Source organism: Solea solea, chromosome 5 (genome assembly GCF_958295425.1).
Source record: "Solea solea chromosome 5, fSolSol10.1, whole genome shotgun sequence".
Classification (NCBI taxonomy): domain Eukaryota; kingdom Metazoa; phylum Chordata; class Actinopteri; order Pleuronectiformes; family Soleidae; genus Solea; species Solea solea.
Genome location: NC_081138.1, coordinates 22,605,113 through 22,622,125, shown reverse-complemented (window position 1 = coordinate 22,622,125; position 17,013 = coordinate 22,605,113). Strand labels below are relative to the sequence as shown.

Genomic DNA, 17,013 nt, shown 5'->3' with positions numbered 1-17,013 from the left:
TATATCCTCTATACTATAAACTCAACAGCTAAAGACATTGATCAATGGTGGCTAAGTGTGAAAGGACAGAAAAGTGATTTCTTCACATCTTTGCACCACAGCATTTAATCTCAGCGTCTAAAAAAACATTCACTATATAAACACCATATGTCAGAAAGCCAAAAAATGCAAATATACAGAGTATTATGCAGATTTACAACTTCGTGGCTGTCACACATTCAGTGTTTCTGTCATTTCTGTTTTCACCCAAACTAGACTCTAAAAATTCAGAACCAAAAAAGGTGAATGTGGTGTACATGGTTTTACAAAGCTCACTCCCTAATATTAAAGTTCAAAATAAAGTTATATATATTAATAATATTGCACAAAAATTCACATGCTGTCCGTATATTATACAGAATAACCAAAAACACGGAGAAACTAAGTAAAGTAATACTGAACTCAAAGCTGCAACAACAATAACTGAAATGGATGAACATGGAGCCCGCGGCGTTTTCTCCTCCTCACAGACACCAAGGATTGTAGCTGTAAACATTTTGACCACATTTATTACGAAAATCTATTTTTGGCTTTCTGTACAAATGTTTTTCAAGCAAGGTTACAAATTCAGCAAAGTGCGATTTGATCATTATCTAAAGAGTATGTGTTAATTATTACCGCAGTATTATTAAAAAGATATAACCTTGACTTTGGTTTTGTATCCATTGTTTTGGTCCAAGTTTTGGCTTTAAAGCAGATTTTATCAAAGACATTTCTAATTGACATATTAAAGCTGCTGTAAGTAATGCCAGATAAGTGCGCCTCCTTGTGGAGTCCCAGCTCCTGATTGGAGATATTTACACACATACTTGAACAAAAGTATTTTACAGACAGCAGCTTTGAGCTTCCAACTGCTTTTTTTTGGTGTGATGAGAATCTAAATAATCTGTTTTACAGTAACATTTTCATTATTAAAAACAGAAACAGGACAAACAAATGTTTGTAGTGTATCCACAGTACTGCACATACACTGTTCTAACCATCTAAGTCACTTTTTAAAGTCACATATCTTCAGGGTGTTCTTAGCACCAGGTTGTACACACATGAACATTTAAGTCAATAAACACAATATTATTAAGAGTTAAGTGTTGGAAATATAAGTTAAATCAATTAACTTGTATATAAGTGTATAATCACCTGATAGTATGAGTTGTTGTTTTTCTTTATGCCAGAATGAGCCTCTTATATTTATGTCAAGATGTCAGGTCAACTCTACAGAGACCGCCATTTTAGACCATTTTTTTAAAATATGCCACAATGGACGAGTTTAACATACTGACTTTTGGTGTTACTGAAGGCTATGTTCTCCAACACACTTGGAAAGGAAGGGTGAGGTGAGGGATATTCAGCTGCAACATGCAACTTCATCAATAAATGTTGCTAAATTGTACAAACTGTACATTTTTAACAAGCACAAATGAGTGATTAAAAACCCCTACATCTCAGAAAGCAAAGTCTGTCAGTTTAAGTTCAAGAATCAGAAACTTTCAATCCCCAAGAAAAAGAAAATGACTCAGTTTGCAATCAGAAAAAGTGTCGTGTAAACTGTAAAACCTTTGCAACAGACAATATTGTACATGACATTGTAAAAAACACTATATTCAAATATGCTGCCTCTGTGTGAGTATTGGCAATTGATCAATGTATTAAAAATATAGAAACATACAGTATTTTTGAGATTCAATGTTACAGGTTTTTCTTAAAGAGCCTTAAAGGATAGTAACCGATTTGCATTTAGCTTTGTATTACTAGAATAGGGGTCGTTTTGAAAAATTGTGCTTCCTAACCTCAGTTTCCCCTTTTTAGACCCACTCATAGGGGGCGGGACCTTATTACCAGAATGTAAACAGTGTCCTTTGCTATCAGTTACGCTAACAGGACCAAGTGTCACTGGTGGGCACGTATCAAAGAAAATAATGAAGATATTTCTCGACTCAGGGAAAACTGAGGTTGGGAAGCCCAATTTTTCAAAAATACTACCCCTATTCTAGTAATACACAGCTAAATGCAAAGGTGAAGTATTCCTTTAAAGACTCAATCAGCTCTATGTGACGTGGTACTTAACCCTCAGGTGTGAAAGGCAACAATTCAAAATGGAACGGAATGTTCATCTGGGCTATATACACTGGAAAAAAATCCTATAATTGAATAAGTAGTTTTACTACTAGTAAAGTAGTAAAACTTTACTAGTAGTAAAACAACTAGTAAAGTAGTAAAACAAGAAACTACAAAGGCTCTAAAAAATGTTTTGTTTGTTTGTGGCTAAAAGTAGTGATTGGCCCCAGAATTTCACATTAAGAGTTGAAGTTTCTTTTTTCTGTCTGGAATCATCTCGTTGGTTGGACTATTTTCTGCGGTGCATGTGTTTGGATATTAGTCTTATCTGGAGCGAGCAGAGAAGCAGCGCATGTACTCAGTGAGCCAGGGGTTGAACTCGGGTTGAACCAGCTTCCTGGTCTTGTCCACATCAGCAGACTTGACTTTCCGCCGCTCGCTTTTCTGCATCTGGATCTGACGCTCCACCTCTCGCCTGGTCTTGGCACGGAGCGCCGACTTGTGAATCTACCAGAAAAATCAACACAAACATCAGGTCCTGCTCAGCCACATCAAAGCATGCGAGACAATTTTTACAGAGCGTTCTTACGTCATTAGTTGAAGCCGTAGGCCCGACGTTATGCGTCTTTCTTGTTGCAATGTCTGTGTTCTTCTCCCCTGAACCATACAGAGCAAATGAGTGTCTACTCTTGCTGTCCTCTCTGGGCTGCCGTGATGTTACAGGTCTGACCCGATGGGAGCGCCACATGTCTTTTGAGGATTTGGAGGCTTTCGTCTGCTGTGGCTGGTGCTGTTCCAAATCTGTCTCTACAAAAAAGATGAAAATGGTTGTGTTGTACACAGAGTGATGTACACATATATACAAGAACATATACAAGTCTTGGAGAGAGATTGCAGCTATTGGAATGGAACATGAGATTGAATACACATGCATGGAAAGCTAGACTGACGCTGACCCTTGTTTAAATTTGAATGAAACAGTGGGCATGTATGTGCGTGCTGAAATCCACATCTGGATGATGGAGGATATTATATAAATTATACTTTTCTCCTTGGATGTACTGTACCTTGGAGTTGCTCTCTGTGGGGAGCAGATGACTGTTTACTGTCTCTACTGTTGGCTCTCTGCTCCTCTAGTTGTCTTGTCTCTCTGACACAGTTGAGCTGTGAGCCTGAGGAGAGTGGGTGATCTATTATTAGTAGGGTTGCTAAAATTAATTGATTACTAAATTAATCATCAAGTATTCTGATGTTTTTATAAATAAATAAAACAAGCTCTTTGATTTGTTTGATTGTTCAGCTTCTTAAATGTGAATATCCTCCTCAATGTGAGATTTTGTTCCAATTTAGAGGTTTAAAACAAAACTATAATTTACCTGCAGACACCTCCTCCTTGTCATCCTCCTTCTCCTCTTCCTCCTCCTGAAGGGGAAGCCTAGGCACAGGTCCTGTTGTCCTGTGTGACCTTTGCCCCTCACACTCCTGCTCTGCCAGTACCTGGTTGTTCTTGGGAGGAGGAGGAGGACTTCTTCCTCCTGAGTCTGAGTCGCTGTCAGAGCCGCTCCAGAACCAAGGATTGTGTGTTTGCTCCAGCAGCCTGCGGTTCAGTCTGTACCTCAACATCTCGTCGTAACACTTGCTGAACGTCTCCCATTTTGGATCTTTGAACTTCTTCATATACTCCGAGCGTATCCTCCTGGTCACCATCTTATATCCTCTCTGAACAACAGCAGTCAAACAAAGCGTTAAAAAAAAAAACGTTGACGCACACACGACAGTGTGTTAGTGAAATTAGAAAGCGTCAACAACGAGCACCTGCTGCGCTGCAGCGTCACCTCCAGACATTTAAATTTAAATCACAACATGAAGTGATTTCAACCAATTGCAGAGCAGCGGGTGGAAAGAGCACGCTCACTTACTTCCGGGGTAAGTTAGATCAAAACAAAGGAGTAGTATAGAGAAAATATATCAGTAATACTGCAATTTATACAAGTGTTTGCAGTTAAATGACGAAACTAAAATTTAATACACACAAAAACGCTAGTTGTAGTCACCAACGACATCTGTTTACAACTGCAACGACGCGTCACGATACCGCCATATTGGTCCGGGAAAGCCAGAACGTAACCAAACAGAAGTAAACGAGGGAGTAACTGGAGACATGCAGATACGTAGGTCACAAACTCGATACTAAATGGACAAGTTAATGAAGTCGTTTGACAAGTTCAAACGATATCGTGCTTTCAAAACGCGACTCCCCGTTTACTTTTATTTCTTTCTGGAGGTCTGACTGAACTGGCTGTGACATTAAAGTACGCTTCAGGGACCTGTCAGAAACTACTTGAACGCGATTACGTCATATAGAACTCCTCCTCTGATTGGCTCCAGCTATGTCAAAAAGCGATTGATAAATACTACATAGAACAGGTCAACCACGGTGGCACTATGCAACTCTAACCCTAACCCAATGTGACCTTTATGACGCGTATATAATAGCTAATTATTTAACAACTTTGGACACGAGCCATTTAAAAAGCGCATATTAAAATCATACATACGTGACATGTCACAGGCCACAGTGAACGCAACAAAAGCTACTATGTGGGTTCATGTTCTGCTCCATAAAACACCCCGATGACACAATGACGTGTCCGTGTTATTTACAGACGTTTGATATTCATATTACCCTAACATGGACACAGATAATCGTATGCATGTCATCGCCTCTTCAGTTAACAGTGGCAGAGATTATAACCCAGTGACAATACATCACAACAGTGAGCAGTTCAACGCTCAGCAGGACATTCAGAGCCGCTGTCACGGTCTAAATCTGTGCGGCATAAATATACTTACACCGGAGTCCGGTTTCACGGAGGCAAGAGGGGACAGATGGCGTCCACGGTACTGCTGCTGTAATCACACACACACACACACACACACAAACGCCACACACATGCGCGCGCGCTGAGCGAAGCTCCGCCCACCTCAAGACGTTTTTAAAAAGCCAAACACACCCTGGTGCAACAGGTGGCCCAGGCCACGATGTGAAAAATGCGGTCAGGCCAGGAATCATAATGATGTTCATACCATCAGGTGGAAGAGGAACTAAAACACACCTATTTAATAATAAATTCAGAAATTAAATTTGAACCAGGTTTTGGTCTCCATAAGGACCACCACCAGAAGATAAGTGTTTATGCCAGAAAATGTTCAATATATGTTTGTTTCCAAAAGAAAGTGAAAATCATGAAAAAGGTTTTGTGTGGATTAAAGTTTGTGTGACATTTTTTATGCTGCTGCCTGTCTTTACCATGTCTCACTTGAAAGAGACTTAATTTCATGAGTCTTAGTTTAAATAAAAAAAAGAGAGAAAAAGGCAGGTGATTAGCAATAAGGATAGCAATCTGTCGATTATTTTCGATTATTTAACTAATTGATGAATTTGGTCTTTAAAATGTCCACCTCAAATGCCTCAAATGTCTGATACATTTTAGCAGGTTTTCAGCCTGGCCTTGTTTACATTGCAAGTGTCATATTATGTATACTTTTTTTTGTCCCTTGCTTTAATTATGTTTTGACAACCTATTAATAATCTATTAATCACAATGTTGTGGCCCTGAAATTCAAATATACTGTGTTTGATATAATATTATTCTTTATGTTACATTTTTCCATAAGTGAATATTTGTGTGGTTGTTTATTATTTTATCTCATATACTGTATATACCGCTGTGGCTAGAGATCAATGAGGTGATGAAAAGCATGTGTGCAGCAGTGGCACAGAGCAGGGCGCACACGTGCGTACAACCTCTGTAGTGAGGCCACAGCCGGATAGGTGAGCTGATATGCATATAAGGTAGGGTCCCACTGTGGGCTACACGAGGTCTGGTTTTGTCTAAAGATGGTCCGAGGGCGCGTATGGCTGCGCGTGCAGGGCAGGAAGCATACCAGGATTCAACAGAAGCCCCGGGTGTCAGGTATCAGGTGTCCAAGCGGCTGATCCAGTGGGTTTAACGCGGAGCCGCTGCTGCTGCTGCCGCCTGCGCACATTCCTGGCAAGTCAAATTCGGACTGGAGCTCCAAGACGTCGCTTTCCATCAGTTCTCCGACCTGACAGCCCGAAATCACCAGAATGAGCTGATGATGGCGATGGCATATGAGAAAACACCATTCCTCTTCGGCCATGCCAACCCCGCCCTATTGACCTCACCCCTTCTCCCCGACCATCTCAGCTAAATGGTTCATATGTGTATCTCATATGTGCTCATAATTATTAAAGCCATATTTGAGGATATTTTTCCCCTGCTCTTGTTTGTGCTTTATCTTTATATTAAATTAAACTATTTTATTAGTAATAAAGCTTTGTCACATTTTAAATACCAGCTATGTAGCCACATATTTTTTACCAAAGCTTTTGTTTTTCCAACTATGCTTCTCCCAGAAAAACAAGGCCAAGGTCAAAAATACCAAATAATGGACTTTAATAAATTATCAATATGTATATACACTTACATTCACATGTGTTGGGCAACATGTTCTTATTTTTTTATTAAAGTTTTTTTTGGGTGGATGCATGGTTCAGTGGTGGTTTTAACAGCCTTTCTCCGTGCAACACAGACAACAGACATCTCCAAAAAAATATGCACATTTTAAAGGGATGAAAGATGCACATGAATGTCAACAGCGCAGAGAGACAGTCCATTGACAGCAGAGTGTTGCTGTGCCACAGAGGTTGATACTCCTCCTCGCCTGATCTCCAGACAGCTGGTGGTGAAAGTGATGGAGATGGTGGAGAAGGTGGAGAAGAAGACGAAGGATTTAGAAGCACTTCCTGTGGACAATGCTGGGGCCTGCCTCGTCGTACTCCTGCTTGGAGATCCACATCTGCTGGAAGGTGGACAGAGAAGCCAGGATGGAGCCACCGATCCAGACGGAGTACTTCCTCTCGGGAGGGGCAATGATCTAAAGGGGGAGGAGGGAGGATGAAAGAGTTGATTAGTAAAGTCACACATTGACTTATGTGCCTATATTTGCAGAAAACTTCTCATATTTATTGTAAGTACCTTGATCTTCATGGTGCTGGGGGCCAGAGCAGTGATCTCCTTCTGCATACGGTCAGCAATACCAGGGTACATGGTGGTACCACCGGAGAGCACATTGTTGGCGTACAGATCCTTACGGATATCAATGTCGCACTTCATGATGCTGTTGTAGGCAGTCTCATGAATACCAGCAGACTCCATACCTGGTCAGGTGAGAGGCAGAAGTGTTATAAGAGAGCGACAGGTGTTGGCACAGTGTTGTGCATATCTAATGTTGGTAAGTTTGAGCAAATTATGTAAGTATAAGTGCCGTTAAGTACCGATGAAGGAAGGCTGGAACAGGGTCTCGGGACAACGGAACCTCTCGTTTCCGATGGTGATGACCTGACCGTCGGGAAGCTCGTAGCTCTTCTCCAGGGAGGAAGAGGAGGCAGCGGTGGCCATCTCGTTCTCGAAGTCCAGAGCCACATAGCACAACTTCTCCTTGATGTCGCGCACGATCTCACGCTCAGCTGTGAGGAGACAAGTTGATGCGTCATTAAACAGAGTAACAAAGAGCACAGGGCACACCTGCAGTGTGCGTAAAGATACGCAGAAATACTTAAGTTACCAAAAGGTGCAAAAATATCTGAGGATGAAAACGTAAACGACACCCCGTTTCACAATGATTAACATTGTCGGGCACAGTCACTGTTTACAAATAATTTGATCTTGTATATGTGCACGGCTGCCTTTATAGATTTAGGTGAGTTGTGCTGAGTAACAATACTACTGGGCAAACCAGTTTTGAGAATGATTTAGATTCGTATGTGTGGGTAAAGGTGGTATAGGGAGGTGGTATATTCTTTTCTGCGCTTTTGTTTGTGGAGTTGGCCGAGTTCCTCACCGGTGGTCACGAAAGAGTAGCCACGCTCAGTCAGGATCTTCATCAGGTAGTCGGTCAGATCGCGACCAGCCAGGTCCAGACGCATGATGGCGTGGGGCAGGGCGTAACCCTCATAGACTGGGACGTTGTGGGTCACACCATCACCAGCATCCAGCACAATACCTGGAGAGATGAGAGGAGAGATGTGAGTTAAGTGCGTCAGCGAGTACACCTGTGCGTAAATCTGCGTACAAAGTAGCTGTGTGACTGATGATGTACATATACACTCAGATGTTTGTTTCTTAAAGGGACATAAAGAGTCCCAGAAAGAGTGATCGCCGTGCGTAAAAGTTGTGCGTAAAACGTCGTCAGTGGGGAAATGTCTCATTATTAATGAAGTTATGTGTTGCAGTTGTTAAGTCGTTTATTTGTCAATTGCTGCAGTAGCAAAACAGTGTGATTCTATGTGTTATGTGTGTTTATGAAGCTCAGTTGCCTGTTAATCTTACCGGTGGTACGGCCGGAAGCGTAGAGGGACAGCACAGCCTGGATGGCCACATACATGGCGGGGACGTTGAAGGTCTCAAACATGATCTGGGTCATCTTCTCTCTGTTGGCCTTGGGGTTCAGGGGGGCCTCAGTGAGCAGGGTGGGGTGCTCCTCGGGGGCCACTCTCAGCTCGTTGTAGAAGGTGTGGTGCCAGATCTTCTCCATGTCGTCCCAGTTGGTGATGATACCGTGCTCAATGGGGTACTTCAGAGTCAGGATACCCCTCTTGCTCTGGGCCTCGTCGCCGACGTAGGAGTCCTTCTGACCCATACCGACCATGACACCCTGAAGGGGGGGAGAGAAGGTGAGATGAAGGAAAGGTTAGCAGGGGGCATCACATAATCCATACAGAAAATTACTCTGATTAAAGTATTAACACCGACATAGTGACCATTGCGTAAATGTGCCAAATAACAGCACAGTCACACCAGACAGACATCGATCAATGTGTGACGGTCAATTAATCTGTGACTAACTCAGCCTCAAAAAGACAAAGGTCACATTTCTGGAGAACAGCTGATGACACTAAGGCTATTTGTACAAATTCTATTCTAAAATAATAACATATCAATTGCATAGATTTTAATCTAACAATATTAATATTTTTTAAATGAGACCAAATCGAGTTGTATTTTTCTACATATGGCTTGATAGTATTGATAGTAATTTTTTTTAGTGATACTCCAATCGATTAATCTATCAGAGGTTTTCCTTCGCTGTTTACCTGATGACGAGGGCGGCCGACGATGGAGGGGAAGACGGCCCTGGGGGCATCGTCTCCGGCGAAGCCAGCCTTCACCAGGCCTGAGCCGTTGTCGCACACAAGGGCGGTAGTCTCATCGTCGTCACACATGATGGCTTCTGTAAAAGGAGGAGGAAAACATTTCAACTGACCGAATCAAATCCACACGGTGATACAGAATGTGTATAACATAAAATGTTTCTCGTAAACCCTCACTATTCCTTTATTGCTGTTTTTACCAAGTGACTAAAAAAATATATTCAATTTAAAATAACTAATATTCATTGGAGCATGAAGATGATCAGGTCTGCGCTAAATGGATCCTGACGCACAGACCGTTACGCACAACTAAACCTACAAAATAATTTCTTCCACATAACCAAAGCGAATAATTAGTATAATCAATAATAGTCTATCAGTGATTCACGTCTCAAACTACTTTTTTCCCCATTAGTCTAATCTAAAGAGGCATTCAGGATTCACTATTGCACCTGACCAATTCAATGATCTTTGGAGAAGTGTGGATGAATGAGAATCTACTCAGACACCAGATCAATCAATCTATAAGTTAATCTTTATCTATCACTCAGTTATCCATCCACATATTCTACACCTGATAGTTAAATAGATAAGATCTTCTCCTGTGACACCTGTCACCCAATCCAATATTGTCTCTCCTACTACACTCTATTCTCCAGCTGAGTTTCCCATTGTTGCCTCCACTGTTGTAGTCCTGACCCGCGCTCTCCTAACTTCTGCTCCAGTAGAGTTCTGCTCCTGGCCTACAGTGAGGTGTCCCGGTCTGGATGAGTGGTAGCTCGTTGCAGGGTCTTACCTTAGGAGTGTGTCTGCGGCTTGGAGAGAGAATGACCCAACCAGTGCTACTGCTGAACCAGCTACCGTCCTCACTGCTGCCTGTCCACCTTATATACAAAACCTCCACCATTCACAAACCTCAGCACTGGCCTCCATCCCGGCCCTCTGCCATATTTGGATGCTGACAGGCCGAGGGTGAAGGGTGGGCGTGGGCTTTGCAGCGGGTACGGGGAGGTTCGGTCCCATGCATCCATTCGGTGGACATCAGGAGTGACGCTGCGCGCCCCCGACGAGGAGAGAGCGCGCGCCATATATGGAACTGTCGCTTTGACCTCCCATGGAGCCCCGCGGTCCCACCTTGAGGGCCGTAAAAGGAGCGCCGCGGCCACTGGGGGGGTTTCTAGGGGAGACACCAGTTGCTACCAAGCAGGGTTATAGATTTGCTGTAAGTATACGCTTCATCCAGCCTTAAAATGGGAAAATGCTGCCCTCATCTGAACTGATTTAGGCCCCAGTGTGAGCCAGGACCAGAACTGTGACTGACAGCTCCACGAGGAGCAGAGCTGCAGCTCCTGCAGACAATTAACTGATCAATTCTAATTACACTAATCAGCACAACACAACATTACTCATACATGGACCTAACATGGACATAGACCTTTCCTGCATGATGCTGTAGCTTGTAGTTACGAGGGGGGAATGGCATTATTTATTTATTTTAAATGTAGGCATTCAATGCATTCGTCTAAAACCTAATATGAATAGAACCTAATAGAACATAAATATTTTTACAAAATAATTATTACAAAAAATACAAACTATAACAACATTTTCATAGATGTTAAGAATCAACAGAGTGGAATCCCTGCTTTATTACATTACATTACATGTCATTTAGCAGACGCTTTTATCCAAAGCGACTTACAATAAGCTATATTGTGCTCACTGACACACAATAATATCACAGATATATCTGAGTTGTCTTTTAAATTATGCAGCTTTGTAGCTGTGTGTACTTTGGCTCAAGCCAAATTTGCATTTTGTTAAAAAAAACCCAATTTTTTTAGATTGTTTAACAATTTTGCCAGTGTGCAGACCTCACTGTGTCTGAACTGTACTGAATAAATAAGCAGGGAAACGGCCAACAGCTGACACCTTATCTGGTCTATACTCTGCTCTGTCACTGGAGCACTTGGATTAATAATAACTCCAATGGTGGAGGGGGAGCGGGTGTGCATGTGTACGACTGACAAACGGAGGAAGAAATAAAGCAAATGCACATGTGTGCACATGTTTGTTTGGCTGGAAATAAACTCAGGGAGGGAAGTGAGAGAGGGGGGAAAATGTATGGTTTTTCTTTTTGTGAGATTAATGTATTTGTACAATGATATAAATAACTTTAATAAACTTGATTAAACTAGAGGAAAAGAGCGGACTGTTTGGGTAAGGAACACGTGTTAGATGGTCAAAACAATTAATTACAGAGCTGATTATAGTGGGCACCAAAGAAATGACAAATGTTCCCAGTAGCAGTCTTATATTATACTGTGACCCTAAAACTGGATTCACACTGGATGAGGGAAATGTTAACGTACAAATCAACTGTCTTCACTTGGCTTCTCTTCACTATATTTCTTTTATATTTGTTTGTCAAAGAGGAATACTTAATTGCATTGCATATTTTGTAATAAAAACACGTTTCACTAGTATATGTTGTAAATATATATCCAGTATGTAAGGACAGGACAGGAAGAGGGAGGGAGGGAAATCTTCGAAGTCTTGGAAGATGACAGCAAATGAGTTTAGGCCCCCCATTGGGTTGTGTGTGTGTGTGTGGGGGGGGTAGGCAAGGGTTGTGGGTGGCAGACAAGGTTGTGCTACTTTTATGCACTTGTTGTGAACCGTATTGGATCCGAGGGCCTGTGAAACGCCTAAAATGTAAAGGGGCTGGCAGTTGTTGCCACTCGGAGAGGGAGGGCGAGAGATGCACGGCGGTGAGGGGAGGTCACAGGGGCCGTGGGGGGAGGAGAGATGGGATGGGGTTTGGTAGAGGGAGAAAGAGGGAGGAGAGAGAGAGAGAGAGAGGGAGGAAGGGAGGTGAAAGGGCGTGAGTAGCAGGTGGTAGAAAGTAGTTGAAGAAGATGCAGAGAGGCAGACTCAGGGGAAGACAGTTTTTCCTTCTTTCTCTTGCATCGTTTCGTAGCATAGACTGAGGTGAAGATGACAGAGACGATCACTTAAGCAATGCACAGTGCACAGGTAGAGTCTAATGATTGGTGAGATTTTTGGTGGGGAGTTGGTCAGAGCATGTGCAGGTGTTATTTTTTTTCGCCAACACTGTCAGACACTTCTTATGAGAGCAGCACATGCAAAGGGCGAGTGTGTCAGGGAAAAGTGTAAGAATAGCACAAGCTCTGGCATTCACCAGCTGGGACCAATACTCTATCTGTAGGTCAGCGCACTCACCAGTGAGGCAGCACGCTCAACGTGTACAGTAGAGTTCAGGTTGTTATTTATGCCGTTACAGTGAAGAATGACTCAGGAAACTGTGGATGTTGACGCGAGTAAGGATGCCCCGACGTTTTTTTGTGTCTGATACAATACTGATATCACAGTCTTCAGTATCAACACATATTTGTCTGACACAGTCGTTTTTTTAACAACATTACTCATCTGTTTTTTTCTTTTTATCTAAATCCAGCTGGTAGATGGTCATTGCAGCATGTCCCCATGTCTCTCTTCACAGCCTGTGCTTAGTGAAGCATTTATGTGACATTTGGCCTATTGGAACATATCAGATTGTAGCTTTTTTTCCTTTTCCCGACACGTGATCCAGTGATTTTAACCCAGTATTGGACTGATACTGATACTGAATATATCTTATCGGCTCATCCCTGGTAGCTAAATGAACAGGTAAAACTTATGATATGTATTAAAAAAAAAAGTAATTAATTTCCTTCATTTTGTCACTGATGTGCTCTCTGTTGCTCCACATGAGGAGAATGGTGGGGGGGACATTGGTAAGATTTAGTTTTCATTATGGAGCTAAAACAACAAGTACACCGTTAAAGTGAGTTCATAAACGTGTGCAGTTTGTCTACATGGCAGTGTTTCACCTTCTGTTTCTCTATGTCATGTCCTTGTGTGGTAAACAGACCATTGGCAGACCAAAAAGAGTAAGAACCCCCTTTTCCTGTAGTTCCTCAAATAGACCCAGCGGGTACAGAGAAAAGTGAAGGCGAGCCGGAGCACATGGAACTAGAATTAGACACTCATGCAGTGCTGAGCTGACCCGCACCTGGTCCTCTGCAGGACAGGAGGGAGCACAACTGCTGCCTCTGCTGGACGGGGTCAACCCACTGCCAAGCACTAAAGCAACAGCCTCAAAACATCCTGATGCGTCATGGATTTGTAACGTAGAGAATTCGGCTTCTTTCGTTCCCACACTGCGCCTGAACCTCGGCCCTTGCTATGTGTGAGTTTGGTGAACAGGAAGAAACACAGTGACAAGTGAGTAACTTAATGACAGTCAGAATTTCAGAGCTTTCAATTTCATGTGGTCTGCCACTTAATATAATATAATATAATATAATATTAAGTTCATTTCAATTCATTTTTGCATCATAAATCAATTATTTTGTCAACTATTTATTGTCCCAACACTTTTATTTTGAAATTATGTGAAATATCACCATACATTTTATTTCGATTCCATAAAAGGTTTGACTTCTTTTCACTTGACGGACCCCTACTGACCAAACTGAACACCCAGGTCCCTATATGAGTTTGAGACCCCCGTTTTAATAAATAATCAAGTACCAGCCCACTATGACATCCTCCATTTGGTTTTAGGTGAACTTCAGTGTTTTGGCCAGCGCCCACTTGTGTTTTTTTACATGGAGGCCATACATGGAAACGTGGGGGTGGGCATGACTGAGCTAGCAGAACTAGATGTCAATCACACAGTGTCCACCTCCAATACATGCCCTGCTTCATGGCCTATTTGACTCCAGGGGGGGCAGTCATTTAAGAAAAAAAAAAAAAAAAAAAGCTGTGTGGAATAAACTAGTGATTATTATTAGTGATCCATTAACTGCTCAGGAAAATGTTAACTTACATTATAAATCAAATAAGAAGTTGCTTCAACAATGAACATTCCTGGGCATCAACAAAAGGGAAAAATGTTTCCAAATTTGTATTTCAGCATCACGTTAATACTTACTTGTCTGGTGAGCTGTTAACTTTCGGCCACACACACTCGCAGCTGATTGACAGTCACAGGGACAACACACAGTCGACACAACCTGCTAAGAATACATCATTGTCATGAAGTCTTATTTTGGTGGGAGTGAATGAATGAATGGATGAATGAACATGGGAGTCCACACACAAAAGGTACAGAGCACCACCTACTGACAGCCTGGCACATTACAGTTAGTAAGGCTCCACTTCTTCTCTTAAGTCCTTCACTTTTTGTACAGGTAATACTGAATGAATGAATTAATAAATGAATGAATGAAAGAAGAGCATATAAAAATAGTCAAAATGTATTAACAGTCTGAAAAATCACAAAAAATACAACTTCATTTATATATATATATATATATAACAAATTTAAATATAGTTTGAAAATAATTTGATATTCTGATTTCATGCAAAGTGCTGCTAAAATGTCACACTTTTATATATATATAATAATATATATTAAAGTGTGACAGTTCAGCAGCAGCATACATATATACATACATACATACATACATACATATACACATAAATGTACACACATATACATATATAGTATGTATATGTATTTATATGCATGTACATATATGTATATATATATATATATATATATATATCATATACATATACCAATATGTATATATATTATATACATATATATAGTCTTTGACAAAACAGAAACGGAATTTGAATGGAAAAAGGCAGAGGGCGGATAAAAGAGAAAAATGTAAATTTCAACAATTAAAAACATGTTTACTGATATACAGTCAATACAGGATAATATATTAATATATAAAACCAACAAAGGTGAGGATTAAGTAAAAAATAAACAGACTTTAGCCAAATAGGAGATTACCAGTGCTCTTTTTTTAATTCATTATTTCACTTCATCTTTACATAGAAATAGCATCATTAGTTAAAAATCTCTTATACATATATATATATATAGATAATGTCATTCATATTATTTATAACTCAAGAAACAACTCGTAAAAGTCATCCGTTTTTCAGTTTCAGTAGTTGTCGGGAGAACAGAGTGAGAGGGGAAGTTCATCTTTGACAAAACAGAAACGAAACTTGAATGGAAAAAGGCTGAGGCGGAGAGAGAGACACGAGACGACTGGAGACAAAACCTGGACATGTGACGTTCATTTCACATTTCACTGTGTTGGGAGGACATAAAACTCAAGCTTTTAATAAAGATAAAAATGTAAATTTCAACAATTTAAAACATGTTTACTGATATACAGTCAATACATGATAATATATTAATATTTAAAACCAACAAAAGGTGAGGATTTAGTAAAAAAATAAACAGACTTTATCCAAATAGGAGATTACCAGTGATTACTCCCTTCCACTTTGTGAACTTTAACATTTCAAGTTTCAAATCTTTCACAGTGGAATTTCGTCTGACATGAATGACTTAGCAACCATAGCACCATAGCAACAAAAACAAAAATGTGTACTTACTTTATAGGAACAGTTCAGGTTCTCCAATCTCTGATTATACACACTGTATGTGCCACTGTATGTGCCTTATACACTAAAACCTGAAGGATCCCTTTAAGGTTTTGGACAGTTAAAGTTAATTCATTTGCAGAAAATTAAACACTATGGAACACTCTCTGTGCTCTCGCTGATTATCTGCGAGGGGTGAAGTGGAAATTCACAGGACACAATATTTACTGATGAGGATAATTATGACTCAGTTAGTCTCTTCAAACGCTGCGATATTTAATTTAGTGCAAAAACAAACGTGGGTGTGTGGCCTAAGGGGTGTCTACAGGGAATTTAACTCAGACTGTGTGAGCACATGAACACCTAAGGAAACCTAATGTCAAACACACACAGAGAGACAGAGGAGGAGAGGGAGGGAGGGAGGGGGAGGGGGAGGGAGAGAGAGAGAGAGGGAGAGAGAGAGAGAGAGAGAGAGAGAGAGAGAGAGAGAGGGAGAGAGAGAGAGAGAGAGAAACAAGGCTGGCTGCAACAATAATCAATTAGGAAATGACGACTAGATTTATCAGAGCCATCTTTTTTTAAAAGTGTACCACCTCAATATTGTCTTTCTGGAGTGTCGCTCACATTCCCCCACGATAGACGAGCATTCCTTAAAGCTGGGGTAAGCAAAATATTTTGTATCGCACCTTTCATTGAATTGCAATTCACAAATTGCTTCACAGATAAAAGGCAAATAAAACCAAATCTAAAACATGGAGAAAGAGGCTGCCTCCGATTGGCTGCTCTAATCAGCTGCACATACAGTACATGTCCCGTGGGAGAAAAGGTTGCCTTGGTAACAAGTGAATATGCTGCAAAGCAAACTCAAAAAAAAAAAGAGTCCGAAAGAGAGTCGAACAATGAACGTAACAAAAGACGTGTTAGTATGGGTGAAGTGCTTCAGAGACAGATCATGAATGAAGGGCGTGTGTTTTGGTTTGTGCCATCATTCAGGATTCAAAACCACCTGCAGACGAGACTCAAATATCAAGTGATTTCATTAAAAAACATGATGATGTTATACTGATTTAAAGAGAGTATACAGCACAAGTAGCCTTGAGTGTGACTGGCTCTACAGTGACAGGGAAGAGAGAAGGGCTCTGTGTGAAAGAAAGAAATACAATCCAATCCAATGAACTTGGATTTACCGGTTTCCAATTTAG

The 17,013-nt window shown here is 41.1% G+C and overlaps 2 protein-coding genes across 4 annotated transcripts; both read right to left on the bottom strand.

Moving 5' to 3' along the window:
- Window positions 1-77: 77 nt before the first annotated feature.
- ccsapb (centriole, cilia and spindle-associated protein b) lies at window positions 78-5,028 on the bottom strand. Of its 3 annotated transcripts, none has more exons than XM_058629075.1 (5): window positions 4,948-5,028; window positions 3,471-3,813; window positions 3,162-3,266; window positions 2,684-2,901; window positions 78-2,601 (listed from the first exon to the last, which is right to left on the bottom strand). In XM_058629075.1, the coding sequence occupies exons 2-5, from the start codon at window positions 3,799-3,801 to the stop codon at window positions 2,419-2,421; spliced, it is 837 nt and encodes a 278-aa protein (XP_058485058.1). In that variant the 5' UTR covers window positions 3,802-3,813; window positions 4,948-5,028; the 3' UTR covers window positions 78-2,418. The 3 variants fall into 3 exon arrangements, with proteins under 3 accessions (XP_058485058.1, XP_058485057.1, XP_058485059.1); XM_058629074.1 differs by lacking the exon at window positions 4,948-5,028 and adding an exon at window positions 3,910-4,493; XM_058629076.1 differs by lacking the exons at window positions 3,162-3,266; window positions 4,948-5,028 and adding an exon at window positions 3,910-4,495.
- Window positions 5,029-6,558: 1,530 nt separating this feature from the next.
- On the bottom strand, window positions 6,559-10,236 carry acta1b (actin alpha 1, skeletal muscle b). The gene is made up of 7 exons (XM_058629073.1): window positions 10,128-10,236; window positions 9,275-9,411; window positions 8,511-8,835; window positions 8,023-8,184; window positions 7,457-7,648; window positions 7,158-7,339; window positions 6,559-7,056 (listed from the first exon to the last, which is right to left on the bottom strand). Exons 2-7 carry the CDS (start codon window positions 9,401-9,403, stop codon window positions 6,913-6,915), a joined length of 1,134 nt encoding a protein of 377 aa, XP_058485056.1. The 5' UTR covers window positions 9,404-9,411; window positions 10,128-10,236; the 3' UTR covers window positions 6,559-6,912.
- Window positions 10,237-17,013: the final 6,777 nt, after the last annotated feature.